Here is a 25820-nt window from a genome sequence, read left to right as displayed (position 1 = left end):
TATTTTCTGTCCAGGAGCTACCGTTTTTGGGATAACTGCTTTCCGACTCTGGCTTTTGTATGGGCCCCCGAAAAAGGTACAGGCGGTACTGGAATGGGACCAGCCTGAGAATCAGAAAGCTCTGATGCGGTTTTGGGGTTTTACCAATTACTACAGAAAATTCATCTTGAATTATTCCAGCATTGTAAAACCTTTGACAGATATAACTAAAAAAGGCGCCGACTTCTCTGTCTGGTCGGATGAAGCATTATAGGCCTTTTCTGCTATTAAGAAAAATGTTTGGAATCTGCTCCTTTTCTGATGCAACCTGATGCGTCTCAACCGTTCGTCGTGGAAGTTGATGCATCAGAAGTGGGGGTCAGAGCAGTTCTGTCGCAGGGTTCATCCCCTAGCAAATGGCGTCCGTGTGCTTTTTTTCTCCAGGAAACTCTCGGCCACTGAGAGATATTATGATGTAGGAGATAGAGAATTACTGGCCATCAAATTGGCCTTTGAGGAATGGCATCATTGGTTGGAAGGGTCTACTCATCCTATTACGGTATTTACTGACCATAAGAATTTGGCTTTCCTGCAGTCTGCTAAGAGCCTGAATCCTAGACAGTTTAGGTAGTCACAGTTTTTTACTAGGTTCAATTTTGTGGTCACCTTTTGTCCTGGAGTTAGAAACGTCAATGCAGATGCGTTGTCACGTAGTTTTCCTGGGGGGAGTGATTTGGAGGATCCTGCTCCAATTTTGGCTGATGGGGTGGTGGTTTCCGCTCTGTAACCCGAGTTGGAGATGGAGCTGTTGGAGGCCCAGGAGTAGGTTCCTGATTCTTGTCCTCCAGACAAGTTGTTTGTTCCTGCTGAACTGCGATACAAGGTGGTGTTCAAGGAACATCATGATACAGTCCTTGCGGGACATCCTAGAAGCAAATCCACCATAGATCTTATTTCCCGGAGATTCTGGTGGCCAGGGTTGCGCAAGGGTGTGGAAGGTTATGTGGCAGCTTGTGAGACCTGTGCACATGCGAAGGTGGCTCACACTCGGCCTTCAGGATCCCTTCTTCCTTTGTCCATCCCATCCCGTCCTTGGACGCATTTGTCCATGGACTTTATTACCGATTTACTGAGTTCCCCTGGGAAAACTGTGATTTTTGTGGTAGTGGACCGCTTCAATAAGATGGCCCACTTTGTACCGTTTACCTAGCTTGCCCAATGCCAAAACTCTCGCTCAGGTTTTTATCGATAACATTGTGAAACTACATGGCATTCCCTCTGATGTGGTGTCTGATAGGGGGGACGTCATTTGTTTCCAGGTTTTGGAGGGCGTTCTGCTCTCGTCTGGGAATTCAACTGTCTTTCTCTTCGGCATTTCATCCCCAGTCGAATGGTCAGACAGAGCGCACTAACCAAAACCTGGAGACCTATTTGAGGTGTTTTGTTGCCGAGAACCAGGATACTGGTCTTTGTTCTGGTCTCTAGCCGAATTTGCCTTGAATAACCGTAGACAGGGGTACACTGATAAGTCACCATTTTTTGGCGCATATGGTTTTCACCCACAATTTGGTACCTTTTCTGGGACTGGTTCTTCTGGGATGCCAGAAGAGGAGAGATTCTCTTCCGCCTTGTCATCTATCTGGCGGAAGATCCAAGTTAATTTGGAAAAGATGGGTGAAAGATGGCTGACAGGAGACGTATGACTGGTCCAGACCTGTGTGTGGGGGCGATTCGGTGTGGTTATCCACTAAAAACATTAAGCTGAAGGTACCATCTTGGAAATTGGATCCAAGATTTATTGGCCCTTACAAAATCTCTGCTATTGTCAACCCGCTGGCATATGGAAGATCCATAGTGTGTTTCACAGGTCTTTATTGAAGAAATATGTGGAACCATCTCCATTGCCACCTCCCCCTGTCCTAGTGGATGGCAATTAGAATTTGGAGATCTCTAGGATTCTCGACTTACGTGTTCTTCAGGGTTCCCTTCAGTACTTGGTGCACTGGAAGGGATACGGTCCCGAGGAAAGAATGTGGGTTCCAGCTACTGATGCTAGTGCTAGCCACCTGGTGAGGGCCTTTCAGAGGACACACCCCCACCCGTAGAAAGGGTACTGTCACGCCTTGCCCTGTGAATGTGCGGAGCTCTGTCAGACTGGCTGCACATGTCTGACTTCTCTGTTTGTTTTGGTTTGGGTTTGAGCAGGATCCACCTTCCCTCAGGTGTACTGGGTGTGATTGTTAGTGAGTCTATTTATCCCTCCTTCCCCCAGTGGCCTGTGCAGGTTATAGTTCTTTCTTGTGAGCTATTGATGTGTGGTGGATTGTCTGTTCCAGCTCTGCTCTAAGAAAAGTCATCTCAGTTATTTCTGTTTCATCTAGGCCTCTAGGGAGACGCTTGCTTCCTCAGGGTTTGAGGAAGCAGGTTGCCTCTTCCCTTTTGCTTAGGATTTAATCAGGGTGTATAGGTTTAGGCACGAGGGCATGTGCATATCCACCATAAGGGTATGCACATGGGCACAGCAGTTTAGGGAAAACTTTTAGGGATTGCTAGGAGGTGACCCTTTCTCCCTAGCTTTTGTGCCTAGTCATTTGTTCTGTTTGATTTCCTGTGTTTGGTTATTTCCCCGCTTACCTACCTATCGTGACAGAGTCCCTCACTGCAGATCCAATTATTCAACACTAATCCAAATTTTCTCATGCTTTGTGATAACGAATCAGGTTTTCCTAAAATGGCGGCTGCACATTTTACAAAGCGGAACTAAAGTGTAAAGGAGAAAAGTCCAAGAAAGCAAGAGCAACCATAATGCAGTGCAGCCAGACAATCCGCAGATAGCCATCCCCTGTGATGTCAGCGAGGGAGAGACGTGGCAAGCGCTCATGTGCTAGGGGCAGTGTTGCAAAAAACGATGAATAGAAGAATATTGGAGAGGGAGAGTGCAGAGAGACTGCAGAGAGTGTACAGGGAGACTTGTACTGTATCAGTTTTATTTATTTATTCCTACATTTACTTATTTCTACATCAGCCGTAAACTAAGATATGTAATTCAATAATAATAAGATGGAAGCCTTTATTAATCCACTGTCAGCGTGCCAACTAATATCATCCAGTCTAATATCATCCAGGGGGAACCAGGTCCTAACCCCTTAGTGACCACCCATACACCTTTTTACTGCAGTCACTAAGGGGCCTTAGGCTGGGCCCGGTCTAAGCACTGCATGGGTCCCCCGTGCAGTGGAGAGCACGGGCTTGGCTGTCACATGAGAGCCGTGCTCCTGCTCTAACATCACTGACTGGCAGGAGTGCTGATCCAGGCCGTTTAACCCATTACATGCTCTGGGCAATGGCATGTAAGCAGTGACAGAGGGAGCGGACTCCCTCTGTCTCCCATCGACACCCTGCAAATGTGATCGTGGGGTGCCGGTGTGTGTAAAGGCTGGCTGGGACTTGGTGTAGGTCTCAAGCCTGCCTTGAGTGTTTTCCAGCAGGCTTCGCCTCTCTGGCACAGCCTGCTGGTCAATGTCAGTATAGCACTGACATTGAAATGTAATGCACTATAGGGATAGTGCATTGTATTTTAGAAGCAATCAAAATATTGCCTGTTATAGTCCCCATGTGGGACTATAAAGTGGTTATAAAAGTAAAAAAGAAAAATAAGTATAAAATAAAAAAAATCCCCCAAAAATAAAAATTACAACTTTTCCCGCAAAAAAACCCTCATACAGCTACATAAACAAAAAAAATTCAAAAGTTATAGGTCTTGGAAGGCGACAAAAAAAGGAAGAAAAATGCTTGGTCAGTAAGTCCCAAAACAGGCTGATTACTAAGGGGTTACTGATGACCATCCTCTTCTTTTGTTGGCTTTACTTCTTCCAAATCATCCTTTAAAGTCTCCATGTCCTAGAAATGTCAGCAAGATGCAGAGATGGGAGGAGCTGGATGTTCCTGATGACATATTACTGTATGGGGGCAGCCACAAAGATAAGTTATACTGTATGGGGGCAGCCACAAGGACACATTATACTGTATGGGGGCCACAAGGACATATTATATACTGTATGGGCAGGCAGCGGGGCACAAGGAGACATAATATACTGTATGGGCAGGCAGCGGGGCACAAGGAGACATAATATACTGTATGGGCAGGCAGCGGGGCACAAGGACACATTATATACTGTATGGGCTGGCCTCTCACCAGGCAGTGGGCCACAGGAGTTACTATACTGCATGGGGCCACCGGGAGACATTATACTGTATGGGACAACAATTTGTACCCCCTCCGCCATCAGTATAATAATGTCTTGTGGCCCCCATACAGTAATGTCTTCTTGTTGCTCTTGTATGGGGCAACAGGGAGACATTATAGTTTATCAAGTGCCATTACCATGTGCAGTGCAGCTTGCAGGCAGGGCCAGGGCCACAGAAGACATAGACAGTACAACCTTTATTTCGGACACCTGGGCCATTAGGGTCTCTCACTCCTCTTCCCCCACCTTGGCTAGGACACAGACTGCTGATTGCGTGCCAGTGGGCGGAGACTTGAATATGGGAGCGAGGAGGAGCCAGGGGCGGCCGCTGCAGTAAGTAATATGTACAGTACGCATATGCACGATGCAGCGGCGGGCACAGAGTTAGGAGTGGTCAGCACGCATATGACCACTCATATGACATCACCAAGTACCGCGGTTATTTGGAAACAGCGATATCGCCATATCGCTGTTTCTTAATACCGCGATATATCGTTGACACCGGTTTACCTATCAACCCTATGCCAGAGCTGATTAATATTCTGTGTTTACTGTCAAATAACCAGCAGGAGATTGCATACCAGAACAGCAATAATATGCATATAGTGCCTACACTTAACCAGCCAAACCCCATACCAGCAACAGCCCCTGTTTAAAGGTGCATTAAAGGTGCCGCGCGACCATTAACAATGAAGAAAGACTATACAGTGCGGTCTTCATTATCAAATGAAAGACAAATGGGGGTTAATTGGCCGCGTGGTTCTTCACCCTAGCATGGACACAATCTGCCCGCATCAGAGGTAGAGTGGCTTGGGTATACCTGATTTAAAGCAATTCGTGATCAATTAATTCAGAACAAATCGAATTTGTTGGCGAACTTCGGAGAAGTTGCTGATTCGAATTTTTCAAAATTTCGCTCATCTCTAGTTATAATGATAAGGTCCCTACATAGCAATTCGCTTGGGGGACACATGGTGGCTCAGTCACTTTTGTCATATTGTTCTGGTTAGAAGGTGAACGTCCTGAAAGTTCAGGGCTGTGTTTTTTAGGGTTAGTCTCCTTTTATTTGTTATTTTCCCCTCTATTTTCATGGTTCCCCTCTCATGTTTCTGTCTTCCCCATTCCCCCTTTTATTGTTGCAGTGGTTCTTACCATTTGAAGAGGTCAGATAAGGGTCAGCTGTGCAGAGCACGAGCAGTTTAATCCGGTTAGTGCTGGTCCAAGATTTGAGTTCACGGATTGGTTCAAACTTCCAGTGGCGAGAAGAATCCCCTTTATATTGCGGTGCTTTCCTGAGGTTGACTCCTGCCAAGAAGATTCAAGAACAGCTCCTGCTCTTCCTAATTTTATGAACTGTCGCTCTGTTTATTAGTGGGAGTTTTGTCGCCCAGCTAATACTTGGTGGACTGGATGATATCCCATTAGCGTCATAGCTCCCCGGTGGGCTGTTCCTGCAGATAACAGATCTGCTGGAACAGCCTGCTGCAGAGCTAGAACATTAGTGTGAAACTAGCTTTAATTGAGGATTTGAATATTTTATAGTTTTATTGAATTTGTTATAGTTAATTTATTATGCTAATGTATTGAAATATTTATTCATGAAACCCTTAATAAACATTGCAATTTACATGTGTCTGTGGTCATTTATTTTATTAGCTTATACTTAAATTATTGGATAGATATATATAAAAATAATGACTAATGTGACTTGAGCCACCATGGTGAAAACAGTGGTCCAGCATTAGAGTTCAGCATCTGGAAATCTCGATCTCCAATGAAAGGCCACCTCTTGAGTGAAAGGAGTGAAGACCATTATTCTGGAGGTCCTAGAAATAGTCACCCTACAGTTACATGCAAGCCGGCATCACTTTGTAGGTATGATGTATTCCAAAATGCAATGTCCATACGGTAACATAGGCTAAAAAGCAGTGCCAGAAGGGTAGAAACATTCACAAATAATCACCTATACTATGGTGCCCACCACACATTTGACAACCAAAGCATAGCCATAAGGAAGGGTTTCTCAACTCCGGTCCTCGGGACCCACCTACCGGTCAGGATTTAAGAATATCCCAGAGAATGAATACCTGTGGTAAGTCCTGATGCGCTGACACTCTTTATATCACCTGCTCAATACTAAGGAAATCCTGAAAACATGACTGGTAGGTGGGTCCAGAGTTAAGAAACCCTGCCATAAGGAAATCAGAGTTTAGTACAGCTGTTCCAGCCACAGTGCCCCCATAAGTCAGCACACCAGTCCTCATGGGCCTGGTCTTCTGTAACCAATCAGCAACTTTTACATGTCCCCATCCCTTCCCATGCCCTTCTTTGGTCACAGATCATGAAAATGTCCATGAGGTGGAGGTGATAAGGAACCATCCTGACTGTAGAGGTATTTCCCATTCAAGTAAACCATGGTCCCCAAGATCAAGGACGCATTTTGACACAGTATATTAGAAAGTTCTACTCTACAGTATGTAATTCAGTAGCATATAAATGTCTGACTTACCAGTATATCCAGCAGCACACTCACAGATGAACCCATTGATCAGATCAACACAGGATCCACCATTATGACACGGAGCCGAGTTACATTCATCAATATTCACAGAACAGTTTTCCCCTAGAAATAAAGTCCATGTGGTCAGCTGCCATGTCCATACTGGTCTACCACAGTACTGTTCTATATTACTTTACAGAATAAATTATTTCAGTAAGTAGGTAAGAAAATCAATGCAATTCTGACCATTTTCTGTCAACATATGTGAAGCCGTTCTACAGAAGAAAGTCTGGTGAGCAACATGAGGTATTAGCCAAGAGGTGCCTTGTGGTATGCCAGTATTAAAGGGTTTTTCCAGGATTTTGATACTGATGACCTATCCTCTGATCACCCATCCTATTATCTGATCGGGCACCCGGGACTCCCGCCGATCAGCTGTTTGAGAAGGCACCGGCACTTCTCTGAGCATTGCGGACTTCTCTCAGCTTACCAAGCACAGAGCCGTACATTGTATAGCAGCTATACTTGGTATCGCAGCTCAGCTCCATTTAATTCAATGAGTCTGAGTGCGATACCAAGCACAGCCGCTATACAATGTACGGCTCTGTGCTTGGTAAGCCGAGAGAAGGATGCAGTGCTCGTCGGACTGCCTTTTTGTGGCATTTTTTGCACTTGCAGTTTTTTTGTTTGAGATGTCAGGTAAAGGTCTATGGGAAACATGAAATGCAGGACATACATGCTACTGATATTTGTTTTTCAGTTTAGGTGTCTTTTTGGAATAATTTTTTTTATTTTTTAAGAAATGTTGAACCATTTGTGTGTTTAAAGAGGACCTTTCACCGATTATGACACTGTGAACTAAGTATACAGACATGTAGAGCGGCGCCCGGGGATCTCACTGCACTTACTATTATCCCTGGGTGCCGCCCTGTTCTCCTGCTATGCCCTCCGGTATCTCCGGCCACTAAGTTATAGTAGGCAGAGATTTCAGTCACTAAGTTATGGTTGGCGGAGTCTGCCCTTGTTCTGCTGTAGCGCTGGCCAATCGCAGCGCAGAGCTCACAGCCTGGGAGGTTACTTTCTTCCAGGCTGTGAGCTCTGCAATGCGATTGGCCAGTGCTACAGAAGAACAAGGGCAGACTCCGCCTACCATAACTTTGTGACCGGAGATACCGGAGGGCATAGCAGGAGAACGGAGCGGCGCCCAGGGATAATAGTAAGTGCAGTGAGATCCCCGGGCGCCGCTCTCCATGTCTGTTTTCTTAGTTCACAGTGTCATAGTCAGTGAAAGGTCCTCTTTAAAAGCAAATTCCATCCACACATTTGTTTTGTGGGAAAAAAAAGCCATAAAATGCCCAGCTGAGGGGTGTAGTCCTATTGCAGTTGGCCAATCTGCCTTTAAAGCATGCTTGAGCCCTCAGTTCTCCCAGACAAGTGTGCTGTGAAGTCCTAAGTCTTAGGCCTTATGCACACGTTGTTTTTCTCGGCCTCCGTTCCGTTTTTTTTTTGCTGATAGGATGGGGACCCATTCATTTCAATGGGTCAGCAAAAAAATGCTGATCGTTCATCCATTTGTGTTCCGCGTCTGATGTCCGCGTTTCCCTTCAGCAAAAAAAATAGTCCATGTCCTACTTTTTTCACATTTGCGGACAAGGATAGGCATTTATTACAAGGGATCTGTGGGAAAAAACTGAAACTCAAAAAAAAAAAAAAAAACACGGGTGCCGCATCCTTTTTTTGGACGGACGCAAAAAACAACTGTTGTGTGCATGAGGCCTTAGGCAAACTTCATCTCCACAGTCTATGTCATTCACCTTTTCTAAATGGCTGATTTGCTCCACAACAGTCTCAGTTGCTTCCCCTCAGAGGCTGGTATTGGCTGTTTTCTGCTGGCTGGAAATCCCCCAGGACTGCTTTATTTTCCCTTCCAGTCTCTTCACCGTCTCACACTACACTGAGTCTTAACCACAGCATCAGAGGACATTACAGGGAGGAGGTATAAGAGGAGAGGACTATAAATCCCAGCATCTCTAAGTTGTTATTATGTGATATCAAGAGGACCTTACAGGGATAAGGTATAAGAGGAGAGAGAACTACAACTCCCAGCATGTCCAGGTCGTTATTATGGGATATCAGAGGACAATTCAGTGACAGACACCAAAAAAGCAAATAAGCTATGTGGTCACTAAGGAAAGGGATACAAAAGGAGGTGGGTAGTATGAAGAGTCTGGAAAGGACTGATCCTTAAATGTCCCTAACTGTAGGTATGACCAGCTAGAGTGGGACTAAATATACCAGTAAGCGCTGGGTCAATGGTCAGTGTGCTGGTGACCAGCCAAGAAGCAGCAGACTCAATACTGCGCTGGGTAAATGGTCAGGGTAATGGTGACCAAGCCAGAAGCTGCAAACTTAACACAGACCTAACTACCTATCCCAGCTAAACTACAACTCCCATAGAGCGTCTACAGTCATGCTCATCAGAAGCAGGTAAGGTGCACGTGTAGTATAGTAACAAAAGCACCGCCACACAAGTGGTGTGCGGCAGCGTAACCGACGCTATGACACCCTTCACGCCTTGACACAACTTGGCCAGTCATATCGCTAAAACTCTGTATCCCTCAGAGGACATTACAGCCACCATTCTAAAAATACAATTGTGTGCCATCTGCAGTAACAGACTTGAGACAGATATCCTAAGAATAGACCATCAGTATCAAATTCTTAGATAACCCCTTTAAGATAGAACTAATGACACAAATTTAACTGGCAGACACCGACCTTAAGCGCCGTTGCTTACCTGTGAATCCTGGCCGACACCTGCACACATATCCTGCAGCGCTCTCATAGCTGAAGTCTGTACTGAACTCTGCTTGTGATCCGTAAAAGGTTTCATTTGACCGTTCCATACAAAGGGAGTCATGTAGGCATGGACGGTCAGCACATTCATCAATGTCCAACTCACAGTGATATCCAGTATATCCTGCACAAAGAGAAATGTAATGTATGAAATGTCAGGCAGCAGGGGCGGATTGGGAACCTACAGTAGCCCTGGCCAAAAAATACCTAAAAGTGGACCCAAATTGTAGGAGGGTCTAAATTGACTGGAGGCGGGGCAACAAAAGTAGGTGGGTCAGCAATACCATAGGGCAAAATACCACATATCACAGTGCCACACAATATATTGCCCCATAAGCTGTCCCTCCGAGTTGGCCATCAATAGAGGCCATTTTCTCTCCTCTTCCAGTTGTCTCTAATTAAGATCTGGAGTAGGGGCTCAGGAGGTGACATGTGGAATATAGGTGAATTCAGGAGGTCATGTCGCTGGCCGGGTACACGAGTGCCTGATTCTCACAGAGGTAATTACCACTGATAGCTTATTATGGACCCATCCAATGGCACAGATGAGGTCTTGGGTGGCCACCTGGGCCTCGGCCCACCGGGAAATTTCCCAGTATGGCCAATCCGCCCCTGTCAGGAAGAAAGAAAGATTTATAGGACAGCATGATAGAGTATGGAATGGGAGTCAGATCATGTTAATGTACAGAGCAGAAAGATTCATGTAGGTCCACACCACATTTGCAGCGTTTACACACACCTGGAATAACAGGAATGAAAAGCACAGCTTGCCCCCCTTACAAAAAAAATAATATTTCAGTTGTACTTTATACAGTATGTTTTTTATTTTTATTAGGAAATTGAGAAAGAATCTAAGGTTCTGTTCACATCACTTTTTTAAGGTCTATTTAGTGTGTACACCAAGAAAGTGCCCAACTAAATGTGTCCATGTGTAACCCCCCCCCCCCCCCCATAGCAAATGTTGTATGAAGGATTGTGCATGTTGGATTTCTGAGTGTCTGTCAGCAGTTAAAGGGGTTGTCCGAGTGCAGGGTGACCACCTTCCTAACCCCCAGGAGCAGGACACCACACCCGGGACAATGGGGCATGATACTACAACACACAGAACTTTGATCTATATACCCGCATCAGAGGACATTACAGGGAGTAGGTATTAGAGGAGAGGACTATAACTCCCAGCATCTCCAGGTTGTTATTATGTGATATCAGGCGAACCTTACAGGGATGAGGACGAGGTATAAGAGGAGAGAGAACTACAACTCCCAGCATGTCCAGGTCTTTATTATGGGATATCATAGGACAATTCAAAGAGGGAGTATGAGAGGGAAGAACTACAACTCCCAACATGTCCAGGCTGTTATTATGGGGTATCAGAACAATTCAGAGATGGAGTATACGAGGAGAGGACTATTTTCCAAGGTTTCTGAGGCCCACCACTTCTCCACTGCTGAACTCCACACCCCTGCACTTTTTCACATGACCGTGAAGTCTTCACAGGTCCTTACAACTTCTCCTCTCCACTGCTACACTCTGCACTCTCCTGCACCGATTACATCATGAAGTTAGGCCGGACAAGTTAGCGCAGCGGTAAGGGGAGGCCGGTCATGAAGAGGGTTTTGGGTGTGAGGTAGGGGTTAAGGTTAGGAGGCAGGGTTCTAGGAAAAGGCGCGAGACGCCATGTGAACGGGGGGGTGGCGGTCGGTTTAGAGCGGAGGAGGAGGCGGGACCAGGGGCAGTCGGCCAGGGGAGAGCAAACGGAGCAGTCAGGCGGTACAATGGCGGCACAGGCTTTAGCAGTGGAGGAGTTATTGGAGCGGCTGCGTCGGGAGGCGGAGGTGCAGGGGCCTGGCTGGTTGCAGGAGCAGGTTGGTGCAAGCATTCTGTCGCCTGCTCCTGTAGCTACTCCCACTGAACGGGCTGTCTGGCCGCGGCTGGGGATCCCACCGGCGCGCCTGAGCCATGAGAGCACTCCCCGGGTCCGGCGCCGAGTAGGGAGCCTCTCAAGGGACTGTGGCAGGGCGCTATCATCGCGGGAGGAATCCCACTGCACGGCGGGGCCCAGAGCAGAGCGGGACGCCCCTTCCCCCGCTCTCTGCTGCCAGACTTGAGGACGCAGGACCTGGAACGGTGGACCGGCCCAGTCCTGACTCTAGCGGGCGGTCCACTCAGCGAAGTGAGGAGATCTGGGTGCCTCGGGCTGCACAGAGTGGTGGAGAAGAGCTGTGCAGGCTCAGTGAAGTTCCGTGCGGAGTGGAAGAATATTCCCCTAGGTTGGCGGGTGCCGTGTCGTCGTGCCAGAGGCCTGCCAGCATCATCCAGAGGGCCGTGCAAGTCGTCCGGGAGGATTTGCCGTCGACGTCCAGGAGCTACGCCGAGGGAGAGTCCGTGCAGCGGGAGTCAGGATCTGCGGCAGCGGGAGTCACAGCGCCCGTGGAGCCTGGTGAGACTACTTGGGGTCCCTTGTTAGCGCAGGGCTTCCCGGTGGGAAGTGTTGGGGGGGGGGGGGGTGGCCATGGGTGAGTTAGGAAAGGGGTTGGGGCAGTTTTTGGGGGGTTTGGCGGGTTGGTTGTCTAGTTTGGGGGCGGCAGGGGGGGGTCGCCATTGCCGGCGTGTTGCCAGGCCCGGTGGCCGGGTCGAGTGGGGGGTCGGTGTCTGTGGAGACGCAGGTAGGTGGGGAGGAGGAGGGGCAGAGGCTGGATGACAGAGCGCGTGGGGAGGTGTATGTGTGCTTTGAGGGCCCTTTGGGGGCCCATTTGAAGCAGGAGGTAAAAGAAGATCTGGAAAGGGGAATTTGTGGAAATATTTTCACTGCTCCCCTTGGAAAGGTTTAATTTGGATAGGGGTAAGAAGGATGAGGGAAAAAAGGAGGAAGAGGAGAAGCGGCGGCATAGGTTGATTCCCCGTACATGTGCTAATTGGCTGCAAGCGTTTGCCATTTTAGGAAGTGTCATTGGGGAGAGGTCCCCAGAATGTTGTTCGGCGTTGTTCTGTTACCAAGATGCTATAGGGGAGGCGTATCGGGTATACGGCGGGGTGGGATGGCTCCGGTATGACGAGCAGTTCCGGCAGTGTAAGGCGGTTAGGTCTGATATCCGGTGGGATCACAAGGATATTGGGTTATGGTTGAAGGTAACGGCACCGGCGAGGGCGGGGCAGTCCTTTCGAGGTGAGCCCGGGGGGTCGTCTCCGGGAGCACTGGCGGCTGCATCGGCGAAAGGGTTGTGTTTCCTATTTAATGAGGGAAGCTGCAGATTCTGTGTTAAGTGCAAGTTCAAGCACGAATGCACAGTGTGTGGGGGGTCCCATGGAGCTAGCCGTTGCTTTAAAGTGGGTAGACAGAGGGGGGGGGGCGATGGGGTTGGAAAGGAGTCGGACGCCGGTGCGGGTGGAAAGGATGCAGGAGTTTCTAGATAGGTATCCGGACCGGGCGGCGGCCAGGTTGTTGGGGGATGGTTTTCGGTTTGGTTTTCGCATTCCTGCGGTGGTAACGGCGGGGCCTGTGGTTCATAGGAATCTTAGGTCTGCGCTTGAGCATGCAGAGGTGGTGACTGAGAAATTGAAAAATCAGCCGCTTCCGAACCTTAGAGTGTCTCCACTGGGGGTGGTTCCAAAGAAAGAGCCGAACAAGTTTCGGCTCATTCATCATTTGTCTTACCCGAAAGGAGCGTCGGTCAATGATGGTATAGATCCTGAACTTTGTTCGGTGGTGTATACGTCATTTGATGCGGCTGTTAGGTGGGTAAGGCAGTTTGGGCGGGGGACGTTATTGGCAAAAGTGGATGTTGAGGCGGCTTTTCGGCTGCTTCCGGTGCATGTTGAGAGCATGGGTTTGTTGGGGTGTTGTTGGGAGGGGGAGTATTTTGTGGACAGGTGCTCTCTCTCGTGTGCGTATTTTCAGACTTTTAGCTCGTTTTTGGAGTGGGTGGTGGTGGAAGTTTCGGGTTGATCGTCGGTGATTCATTATTTGGACGATTTTTTGTGTTTGGGGCCGGCGAATTCTCGGGTTTGTTCGTTGTTGTTGCACACGGTGCAGTCGGTTTTTGCGCGTTTTTGGTTGGTGGCAGAGCATGTCACTGGAGTGTCTAATTCTGTGGCGGACTCTCTTTCTCGTTCACAGTGGGATCGGTTCCGGCTTCTAGCACCAGAAGCGGAGTTGGAGGGCCTGGAGTGTCCGTCATGGCTGTGGGGGATCTTGGAGGAGAGGTGATGGAGTTGCTGAGGGATTCACTGAGTCCGGGTACGTGGAGGGAGTATGGTAAGGCGTGGGAAATTTGGGAGAGGTGGATCGGTAACTGGGGTGCAGGTGGGGCGGATGGGGGTGTTAAGTTGGTGATGCTGTTGGGGCACTTAAAGAGTGAGGGTTGGTCGGTGTCTAGAGTAAATCATTTGGTTGCGGGGGTGGCGTTTGGTTTCAAGATGCGGGGACAGGTGGATTTGACTAAAGGTTTTCTAGTGCGGCAGGTTTTAAAGGGATGGCGGAGGGGGCCGGTAAGGTGACGGATTGGAGGAGGCTGGTGTCTTTTGAGTTATTGGTACGGATGGGTGAGAAGTTGAGTGATGTGTGTAGCTCGAGGTGGGAGTTGGGGTTGTTTAGGGCGGCTTTTGCGTTAGCGTTTTTTGGGGCTTTTAGATTGGGGGAGTTGGTGAGTGGTAGTAGCAACCGGGCGGGGGGGGTTGAGTGGTGAGGATGTGGAGGTGTGCGAGGATAGGGTTTTGGTGCGGATTGGCAGGTCAAAAACGGATCAGGAGGGCAGAGGGCAGCGGTTTGCATTGTTTTCGGTTCCGGGACGTGGCATGTGCCCGGTTTTGTGCGTGGGGCGGTATGGGTTGGGTGTTGGGAGGGATTCATTGCCGTTTTTCCAGCATGAGGATGGTTCGTTTTTGTCTAGATTTCAGTTTTTGGCTGTGTTTAGAAATTGTTTGAAGGCGTTGGGGGTTCCGGATAAGGAATATTCTGGACATTCTTTTCGGATTGGTGCTGCGACTGAGGCGGCTAGATTGGGGGTCGGTGAGGAGGAGATTATGAGGATCGGGCGCTGGGAGTCAGTGCGATTTAAATCTTATGTTCGGCTGGGGTTGTTGTAGTGAGGTAGCGGTATGCAGGGGCCTGAGTTAATTATGTTTTTGTTTGTTTGCAGGTTTTCCTGCGGCCTTGGTGTGGATTTTGGGTCACTCCTATGTTTTTTGGGGGACAATCAGAGCAGATGTTAGGCGAATGGGCGGCAGCTAGGGCTGAGTTCGGAGGTGGCTACAGTTAGGTGGTTAGGGGTTAGTGGTATGTTGTGGGGAGGTGTGTTGCGGGAGGTGCAGCGGTTCGTGCGGTTGGATCGGCCTCCGGATGTGTTGGTGCTCCATGTTGGGGGCAATGACTTGGGGAGGCGTCCATATAGGGAATTGATTAGGGATGTGAAGTTTGACCTGCTGAGGATCTGGGCGTTGTTTCCTGGTGTGGTTACAGTTTGGTCAGACATTGTGCAGCGTAAGGCATGGAGGGAGGCAAGGTCTGTGGAGAGCATTAATAAGGCCCGGATAAAAGTGAATAGGGCGGTGGGCCGGTTTATGGCGAAGAATGGGGCCGTGGTGGTGCGTCATGAAGACTTGGAAAAAGGAGTTGGTGCATTTTGGAGAATGGATGGGGTGCATTTGAACGAGGTGGGGACGGATTTGTGGTCTTTGGGGATCCAGAGTGGAGTGGAGATAGCGTTGAGGATGTTGAGGGACGCGCAGGGTTGAGGAGGTCAATCTGCGTGTTCTTGGAGGCGGGGGAGGTCCTTGAAGTGGGAAAATATGGTGGTATCTGAGGATGGGAGGGCCCCGCGGGAGGGGCTGGACTCTTATGGAGGAGCTGGTATTAACGAACTAGGCGTCCATCAGTTGCTGCCTCTGAGCTGGGTTCAACGGCTGGGGGCAAGATGGAGTCGCAGGTTTGTTACCGGTGTTTATGAGGTTATTGGGGCTTCTAGGACCTCCCTCGTCATTGGTTAATTTATGGTTATTAAGTTAATTATGTTATGTATTTATTCAATAAACGGCTGCTGTGGCCGATTAAATCCAAGCAGTAGTGTCGTGTGTTTATTTTAGGTGGTGGGGGTGAGTCAGGTAAGATATGCTGTTAAGGGACCGAAAAATTTGCCAATTCCCTCTTCATGTCATCACAGGTCCTTCAGCTCTTGCACTGTAGCAGATGATAATGCCTCGCCCGGTGGCACCCACCAACCTCCTCCCCCGCCCCCTTCCTTGAGAAGTACAGACATTTTTGGTAATTTATAAATCCTGGCCGGACAATATTATTAGGTCCCAGAAAGAGGACATACCCTATTAAAAGGCAATCTGTCACTGGTTTTGGATTGTTATCTACAGTAATACATGAGTGGTGCTGCAGATGAGGAGTCCAGATCCCTATTTTTTATTTTCCTATTGCCCACCATTCCTCCATTGTCAGCGCTCAGAGCTGCATTGCAATACATTGTCAGGTTGCTCTGCATGCGCACGAGTCCTTTCCACTATGTTAGAACAGCAGAGCAGTCCAGACTGTGTATTTCAGTGCAGCTTTGAGCACTGACAGTGGGGGAACAAGGGCGGTAGGAAAATAACAGATAGTGATCTGGACTCCTTATCTGCTGTACTGCTCATGTATTACTGTAGATAATAGTCCAAAATCAGGATGACGGATTCCCTTTAATACTAATGACCAATCCTCAGGATAGATCAGTATGTGATTGATGGGGTCCAATTGCCAGCACCCCGCCGATCTGTGACCTCCTTGTAGCTTACAAAGCACAGCGCCATCCACTGTAAATATGCATTATGTGATTACTTGATTTTGGCCTGCCCCCTCCATGGGCTCCTAGGACAGTTGCATTGGCTGGTATGATATGCCAGCCCATGACTAAACCTTCTCTGGCCAATGCTGTGCAGGAGTTGAGTGTAAGGGCTCATGCCCACGAATGCAAGGGCTCCGTGCCCGTATTGCGGACTTGAACGGGTCTATGATTCTCAAGATATGGCAAAAACTAGAACATGTCATATCTTTAGAGGAGTGGAGGCATGGATCGGAAGCCCACAGAAACACTACACAGCGCTTCCGTGGGCTTTCGGGTCCGTGCCTCCACACCACCAAAGATTCTTATCTTGGATCTGAACTCGACTTCAGTTCCGACTGGTACCTCGGAACCGAAGCCAAGTTCAGATCCAGGTTTTAAAATCAAATACGGAAGTTATTCACAGAAGACTCCCGAGACATCCGGAATAACTGACTTGGCCTTGTCGGAGGCCGTACATTTTACTGGTGTACAGAGCCGGATCTCCGTACAGCGTTAAACCGAAGTTTTGAGCGAAGCGACTTCGGATCTAGGATTCAAAGCTTTCTTTGCTCATCCCTAGATAACGCATGTCCTATCTTTTTGCCTGTAGTTTGCGGATCGCGGACCTGTTCAAGTCAATGGGTCTGCATCCGCAGCACGGACTGCACATGGCCGTTGCCAATGCATTGTGGACCGCTATTTGCGATCCGAGGCACAGGCACTGAGCCCTTACGTCCGTGGGCATGAGCCCTAAGTGACTGTACTAGCACTTACCTGCCCAGCAGAGACAAATGTAGCCTTTGATTCTGTCCTGGCATGTGGCATTATTCATGCACGGGTCGGAGGCACACTCTAGTATATCTATGTCACAGGTCTCTCCTACAAATCCAGTGTCCGTGCAGTTACAATAGAACCTGGAACACAAAACCCAAGTAAGTAACGTGCCTCCTACTACACACCATCCCCTATATTATACAGGTCAACAAAAGTCTGGAGCAGACAACCTGTTAATGGCGTCAATGCAAAGTCCTCCATTCTGACACGGTTGGCTTTGGCACTCATCAATGTCTAGCTGGCACAACTGGCCTTCATACCCCGCAGGGCATTCACAGGTGAAGAAGCCAATGTGATCCAAGCATGTGGCTCCATTCTGGCAGGGATCTGACTGACACTCATCGATCTCAGTCTCACAGTTGACACCTGCAGACACAAAGAATGATCTTATTAGTCAAGATGATCTGTTATAAAGCTTTTTCTTTTGCTTTGGACAATATGTTTTCATTAGAAGAGTTCCTTAGGTTGGTCACAGGTTGTCCCATTGATGAGATCCCCAGTGATCTGCAGTAATCTGTAGAGCAAGCATGTCAAACTCAAAGGCTAACATGGGCCAAAAAAACAAAATTTAAGTTTAAGTTTATGTGGGCCGCATAAAAAAAAAAACGCCTGGCCGTGCGGAGGCGTGCGGATCCGTCCAGACTTACAATGGAAGTCAATGGGGACGGATCCGTTTGAAGATGACACAATATGGCTCAATCTTCAAACGGATCCGTCCCCCATTGACTTTCAATGTAAAAGTCTGGACGGATCCGTTCAGGCTACTTTCACAGTTAGAATTTTTTTTACAATATAATGCAGACGGATCCGTTCTGAACGGATCCACCGTCTGCATCATATGAGCGGATCCGTCTCAGACGGATCCGCTGTGAACGCAAGTGTGAAAGTAGCCTTAGGGGCGAGAACCTGGGATCTTTCATCCCTTGTCCTATTCAGCTCTATCAGGGTGAATAGGACTTCACACTGTCCCTACTGCTCTGTGCCTTGTGCACACAGCATCAGGGATGTTACCATGGCAACCAGGGCTTCTGTAGCGTCCTGGCTGCCATGGTAACTGATCGGAGCCCCAGGCTTACACAGCTGGGGCTCCGATCAGAAGCTGCCACTGCACCACCAATGAGGGGGAGGGGAGAGGTCCCTGTGGCCACTGCCACCAATGATTTCAATACTGGGGGGGTTGAGAGGGGCTGGCGCACTGTGCCACCAATGATTTTAATGGGATGGGGGGCACACTGCACCACCAATGATAAATTACCCCTTTATACAGGAGGCGGGTACTGGCAGATCAGCAGTTAACCCCTCAGGTGCGGCACCTAAGGGGTTAACTGCCTCTGATCGCAGCTCCCTGTCAGGGGCAGGGTGCCGGCAATGCAATTCTGCTGCCGACACCCGCCTCCTGTATTGTGTTAAACTACTTTCACTATCAGGCCACACAGAGCGGCGCCCAGCGATGTCTCAGCACTCACCATTAGTCCTGGGCGCCGCTCCGTTCGCCTGCAGTGCTCCATTACTGTCTCCTCTATTGCTCCACATGCTGCTGATTACTATCGGAGCGATGGGAGGAGACATCAGCTTCACTAGTGGGCGTTCCTTCTTCCTGGCTGTAGCGCTGTCCAATCGCAGCGCAGGGAGAAGGAACGCCCACTAGTGAAGCTGATGTCTCCGCCCATCGCTCCGATAGTAATCAGCAGCATGTGGAGCAGGAGAGGAGACAGTAATGGGGCACTGCGGGCGAACGGAGCGGCGCCCAGGACTAATGGTGAGTGCTGGGCGCCGCTCTGTGTGGAAATAGTCCAATCATTGGTGGCGCAGTGCGCCCCCCCCCCCCCTCTATTCTCATTGGTGGCGCAGTGCGCCCGCCCCTCCTCCCCCCCTCTATTCTCATTGGTGGCGCAGTGCGCCCGCCCCCCCCCCCCCCCCTCTCTTCTCATTGGTGCAGCGGCAGCAGCACAGGGGGAGGGAGGACAGCTTCCTTCTCCCTGTGCTGCTGAGAGAACATGAGCGCGCCGATAGCAGCGCGCTCATGTTCAGAAATACTTGCCGGGCCGCAAAAATATTCATTGCGGGCCGCATGTTTGACACCCATGCTGTAGAGGAACCTGGCAAAAAGTGCTAAATTCTTCTGCAGCACATCTACAGGAGAAACTGAGTATTACATGATACCTATAGAACTTAATGGGTTGTCTGTGTAATGCACACATGCGCCCTGTCCTTCAGAAAGAGCTGCTTCTTGTTGGTGCTCTCTGTAAAGAGATCTGAATGGGAGACCCCCTTGGTATTGGAAAATGGGTATATTAAGCCAATCCCTTTAACCCTTTCCTTGAAATGGGAAGCACATGTACTGATCAACTAGGTTAATGGTCTTGTACAGAAGTGGTCACCATGGAAGCCCAGCTGCTGATAGCCAGGCCTAACAAAGTTCCCCGGGTTCCCATAGGTTTGCGCCAGGCAATAGTGCAGATTTGCCAGCGTAAAACAGTGAAGGACCCCACAACAGATCATGACGGACACCATTATATGGCAAGTCAATAAGCTATAAATCAGCTTACAATTAGAGATGAGCGAACTTCTGTTTTAAGTTCGGCGTCTAAAGTTCGGGTTTGGATTAGCGGAGAATCCCGATCTGGAACCGGATATGGATTCCGACTTCCGTTGTGGTCCGTGGTAGCGGAATCAATAATGGCCGATTATTGATTCCGCTACCACGGACCACAACGGAAGTCGGAATCCATATCCGGTTCCAGATCGGGATTCTCCGCTAATCCAAACCCGAACTTTAGACGCCGAACTTAAAACAGAAGTTCGCTCATCTCTACTTACAATACCTTCTATGTATATTGAATATAAAATATTTTAGCTCTAGATTATAAAAGTGATTGTTACTATCCGCAATACTATGATTGTTCCCATGTTCTGACAGCAGGTGGCAGTATAATACCATACAACTACTTTACCTATCTTCCTAATAAGATGCAGGGGTAAGAGAAAATCCTTTTTGTAGAATCCCAGTTCCTGAACTGTAAATTCTCCCCATTGGACCTATTTTTGTACACGGAAATATATGCAATTCTCAAATACACTTTTTTTTTTACAATGAAAAATATGATTAGTACATAAATAAGCTGTTTAGTATTACAAAGGAGCAAATGTCCGAGGTCTATACTATCCTAGCAGGACGATTCTAGGGGCTCATTCACACCTGGGATTAGCTTTCCACTCCATAAAAATGAAATATAACTGAGCCATCTTAGGGTTCGGCTACATGGCGATCTTGTTCATGCGACAACTGTCAGGCCGAAGCATCATAGTGCAGTGGTGTTAGCTTAGAAATGAATGGGGTTGCATTTTTTGCCATTCTGGGGTCATAGTTGCGGCAAATGCGTTCTGTCTGTTGGATCCTCTACTTCACCGTCGTATCCCCATTGACTGCAATAACGTCCGGCAGTGATCCGACCAATTTCCTGCATAAATACCGGGTTTTGGCTGGACAAAAATCTTTGTATGGGGGACAATGGAGATCTGTCGGTGAAGTAGATTCCGAATCCTGTGAGACGGAACAGCCTGCCGGATCTCCTTCTTCAGCGGTCTATTATCTTAATGCGGCTTCAATGTAGCTCCAGCGGCGGAGCTACACTGAAGCCGCATTAAGATAATAGACCGTTGAAGAAGGCCTTGACAGGCCGAAACGTCCGGTCACGTAATCTAATACCTATAATCAATTGTGCTTCAGAGAAATTGCTGGATCATGAATTCTATGTGATGTGACAGCAGACCATGGAACTAATTTACTAACTAGACCTTGATGTAAAACACAGCAAAATTTGGCATTTTACGGAAAAATGTGGCATCAAGTTTTAGACTTATTTAGATTTATGAACTTTTGGTAACTACTTGCATTTCCCATGAAGTAACAATTCAGGAGCTTCTTTCCATCTATGCTGTGCCATTCCTCTATTATACATGCTAGAAGTTTATAATTGATTTGCCAGCAGTCTGAAAAAGACAACAAAAAAAAAAAGGTCCACTTGGGTGTTACCAGTTAGGGGTGCGTCACTATCCCCCCAGTGCTGCTGTGGCAGACTGTGCTGGGACATTCATACATTTTATCAGGAATTACAGAGGAATGACACAACATAGAGTCATACAAATGGATGTTCCAGAATTGTCATTACATGGGGAATGCAAGTATGTACTAAAAAAAGGTGCCAGGAGAGGGGACAGGTCCTCTTTAACATGTTACATACCATGATGCAGCAATGTTAAACGGACATTTAACACATCGCATCCCTCTGAAAATACCAAGTTAAAAATGCTACATCTGTATGTAGTGATAGTATTTCAACAGTCTACAGTGTTATTTGGGAATCTTATGGAAGTATATCATCTGGATATTTCAGAGTACTGTTATCTGTCCAGTATATGGCGGTATTATGTGAACGGTGTGTTGTTTAAAGAGGACTTGTCACCTCTCCACACATGGCTCATTCTCCATGTAATAACAGCTCTGGAGCGTCTATTCTTATGATTACGTTGTGCCATTCCTCTGTTATTTCTTCTAGAAGTTTATGAATGAATTATCAGCATCTTGCAGCAAAGGTACTGCTGGGTGTTACCAGTTGGGGTGTGGCCTTGCATAGTCCGACAGTAGCAGCACTGATTGGACAGAGTCAGACACACCTGCTACTGGTAACACCCAGGAGTACCTTTACTGCAGGCTGCTGACAACAGTGGCGGGGGGGAAGCGGTGCGCCCCGGGTGCTGGCTCTGACGGGGGTGCCAGCAGGCCCAGAGGTAATGAGCGCTTTCATCAATACAGATGGAAGCACTCATTGCTGAAGCGCTGACACCCGTGACCCAGTCCCACATACTGCGGCGGGGCAGGGAGCGGAGCCCATAGTTCCCTGCCCCGCCACAGATCACCGCCATAGGCTTCAGGCGCAGGCGCGCGTGAGGACGTCATCGCGCGCACCTGTGCTGGGACTCAGCAGCAAGGTGCCAGGACTCTGCAAGCAAGCGCAGGTAAGTATTTAGCTTTTAGGGTTTCTTTCTTTCTTTTTCTTTTATGTGCCAACTTTGGGGGACATGAGGGGGCCGGGGTGCACACAGGACAGAGGACGTGTGGGGGCAAACTTTTATTTTATATTATAATGTGGCAACTTTGGGGGACATGAGGGGGGGTGCACACAGGAGGATGTGGGGGGGAATATGGTGGGATACTGTGTGGCACAGTGGGGGGGGGGCAATTTATTATGGGAGGGATGGCAATGTGGGGGACACTACTGTGTGGGGGAAATTACTGTGTGGGTGACACTTCTGTATGGGGGCAGCGTGGGGGACACTACTGTATTCAGATAAGTCGGCCAGCACACGCTAAATTGATGAATTCAAAAATCCGCCCCTTATTTGTAATAAAAAACAAAACAAAGTTACAGGGACAAACTAGTACGTGCGGATATTGGGAGTACTCGTGGTACCCTCAAACAGAGTGTACTGGCCACACAGTGGAAGGGTACTTTTCCGTGTCTGCATTGCTTCCAGTAGCTCTAACATAATCAAAGGGCCCAATATATATCACCCACATACTGGACGTACATACCCAGTGGATGGCTTTTTCACGTGCGAATCAGCCAATGTCATATTTGATAAAATGTCCACGTGGGTTGCTATATATTGGGGAAACAATGCAGAGCATTAGAGATCGCATTGGCAAGCATAAGTCAACTATTAGGACCAAGAATTTACTTTTACCCATCCCTTCCCATTTTGAGAAACATAACCATATAATTGCTCAATTGAAGTTTCAGGTTATAGAGCGGGTCATTAGACCCAGGCGGGGAGGTGACATAAAAAAACTTCGATTGCGTCGGGAGGCCTACTGGATCCATACCCTGGATACCCTACATCCAAGGGGTCTCAACAGAGATTATGAAATTATGCACATTTGAGTTCTGGTTCTGTTCACTTTCTGTTTACCATCAAATAGTAATTGATGTATCATTGTTTTCTAGACATCTACCACCTAATGAAGAATTTTCTCTGCTATGCTGGTATTTACCATCTACTATCTATTATAATCATTAATATGTGTTCTAACACCTGTGCCGTCTTTCTGATTGATCGATTCTCTGTTACCATGAATGTACTGCCCCTTATGGGCATTGACGTCACTCGGAGGTTCCCTATCCTCAATCATTGATGTGTGTGTGTATATACCTGCTACTCACAATGTACATCTACTTGTTGAAAAAGGCAGTCTAGCAGAAACGCGTCATCCTAGATGATGGGACATATTGATATATGATAATAAAAATTCTATGAGCATCAAGTCACGTCTGCTGGGATTTTCCATTCAACTACTGTATTCAGGACACTACTGTGTGGGGGCAGAGTGGGGGAAAATACTGGGTGGGGGGCCTTTCTATTGGGGAGGCACTGTAGGGGCCAATCTATTATTTCTGGGGACACTATAGAGGGATTATTACCTGGAGCACAGTATAGGGTCTTATTATTACTGGGGGTCTCTAGAGGACATTATAGCTGCTGTGGACACTATAGGGACATTTGGGGTCATTTATCAAACTGGTGTAAAGTAGAACTGGCTTAGTTGCCCATAGCAACCAATCAGATTCCACCTTTCATATTTGACTGCTCTTTTGGAAATCCAGTTCTACTTTACACCAGTTTGATAAATGACTCCAATTATGTCTATTAGGGTCACTATTTTTTCAGCAGTATAGTACCTGGGGCATTGGGGGGCACAACGAGCACAGTATTGGGGGTGGCAGGATGACACTGTGGGGACACCAGGATAAGGAGGTTGATGGAAAAATTGAGAAATCCAACTTGTCTGTGTTACAAACTTTGTAGAGACGAGATGTGGCTGAAAGAATTTGTCATGGCGGTCTAATGGAGGAGAAGAGGAAAGAGAAGGTCTACATGACGGGAGATGTCCCTGGATGTTTAAACTTTTAGCAGGAATAATACAGGAATGGTTACAATATAGATGCTCCAGAATTGTTATTACATGAGGAAAGCATGTGGTCACTAAAACAGACATATCAGGAGAGGTGACAGGTCCTCTAAGCACTGAGGGTGGTCATTTACTAACAGATATACACTACTGTTTGGCGTATATCTCTTGCAGATTGCGGTGCAAAGTTTATTTGTGCCGCAATCTGCAACTTTTTCACGCCAGGTCTAAAAAAGTGGGCGCGGAGAGGGCGGGGAGGAATGGCACTTCTCATTTATCATTTCTACGCCTGTTTCAGGCAAAGAAAATGGTCTAAATTTAAGACAGTAAGAAAGCAGTCTTACATTTAGATCGGCAATGAATATGCAAAGTTATGTAGAGGCCGGCGCTTTATAACTTCGGCGGATCCTCCGCCAGCGCAGGTGGATCTAAACGCCAGTCTCAATAAATGACCCCCTGAATCTTTTAGGCAATATATGGGGAGGTTTACCAACTGTATATGGCACTATTATGTTGGTATAAGGTATTTTTACCTTATTTTAGATTAACAATTTTCATGTTTTATCTATAACCTAATTTGAACTATTGCCTTTTTGCTTGTCCCAAGAAAAGATGGGTCTGACACCAGATCCAGAATATTGGGCTCACACGGCTGTCCCGGACTTCAGCTTCTTCAGCATTGAAGTCACTACTTGTGATCTCTATAGACCTTGACAGGAGCAGCTTCTGCGGCCATTTGCATTACGCCTGCTGTGAATGACTTAACTGACCAGTTAATTTTATTTGCTCTGTGACCTGAACCAAGAGGAAACCACACAATAGAGTAAATCCAAGACTATAAGAGGTCAGGGGGCGGCAATCTCCAGCAGATGCTGCGCTCCCAGGATGATGAGCGTGGCAGGGGTTATAAACCTGGGTTAATTGGTGGTTGCTGCCGCTGGACCATTAAGTCTGTGCTAAAGCCTCAAATCCGCGAGCAGGTGGTCAGTAATGCATCCGCAAAGCTGTCCGTGAAGGATCTGTGTTGGGTCCGCGAGTCCGTTTTTTGCTGTCCGTGTTTCACTGACACTGAACAGCTGAATTTTTTTTTCAAAGCATCTCTTCCTATTGATCTGTGAAACACTGATGCAACATAAATGGCATCCATGTTGCAGGCGTGGTTTTCACAGACCCATAGACTATAATGGACGTGATGAACAGGGGAGCACTCAGGAATTTTGTCTGGGGGGGTCTGAAGGCAAAAAATGTTGCATGTGTAGCGCGATGTGCCAATTCTTTTGCCCGCCCATTTTTCAAAGCCCCCATTAATATTTAAAAATGAAGCCCAATCGGACGAGACTAATTAGTCTCGTCCCATTGCGTAGTGTGTTGCGCTGATTCTTTTGCCTGGCCATTTCTAAAAGCTCTGTAGGAGTGGGAAAATGCAGCGCTCCACACATTTTTTTGCCCCGCCCATTATTAAAAGCCCCTCCTACATATAATAGGCCACTCCCAACAAACACTGTACAGCTGACATTCTATAGTTGAGGCCTGTGTCTACACATCATACGGAGAGGGGGAGGTCTGTCCTGGCTGCACTGCCTGCTTCACATTATACAATAGACAGCAGGCTACAGCCAGGAAGCTCCTCC

At 47.8% G+C, this 25820-nt stretch overlaps 1 protein-coding gene across 1 annotated transcript in view; it reads right to left on the bottom strand.

The window, feature by feature from the left end:
• Positions 1 to 21854, bottom strand: part of LOC122919828 (protein crumbs homolog 1-like) — a 53166-nt gene extending 31312 nt beyond the window's left edge. The window contains exons 1-5 of the mRNA XM_044269019.1: positions 21833 to 21854; positions 17390 to 17585; positions 17160 to 17299; positions 9524 to 9706; positions 6736 to 6849 (exon numbers count right to left, since the gene is read on the bottom strand). Coding sequence (XP_044124954.1) covers positions 6736 to 6849; positions 9524 to 9706; positions 17160 to 17299; positions 17390 to 17585; positions 21833 to 21854 — 655 coding nt within the window. The remainder of the gene's footprint in view (positions 1 to 6735; positions 6850 to 9523; positions 9707 to 17159; positions 17300 to 17389; positions 17586 to 21832) is intronic.
• Between the last annotated feature and the right edge of the window lie 3966 nt (positions 21855 to 25820).

The sequence above is a fragment of the Bufo gargarizans genome, chromosome 9 (genome assembly GCF_014858855.1).
Source record: "Bufo gargarizans isolate SCDJY-AF-19 chromosome 9, ASM1485885v1, whole genome shotgun sequence".
NCBI lineage: Eukaryota > Metazoa > Chordata > Amphibia > Anura > Bufonidae > Bufo > Bufo gargarizans.
This window is presented reverse-complemented; position numbering and strand designations above follow the sequence as displayed.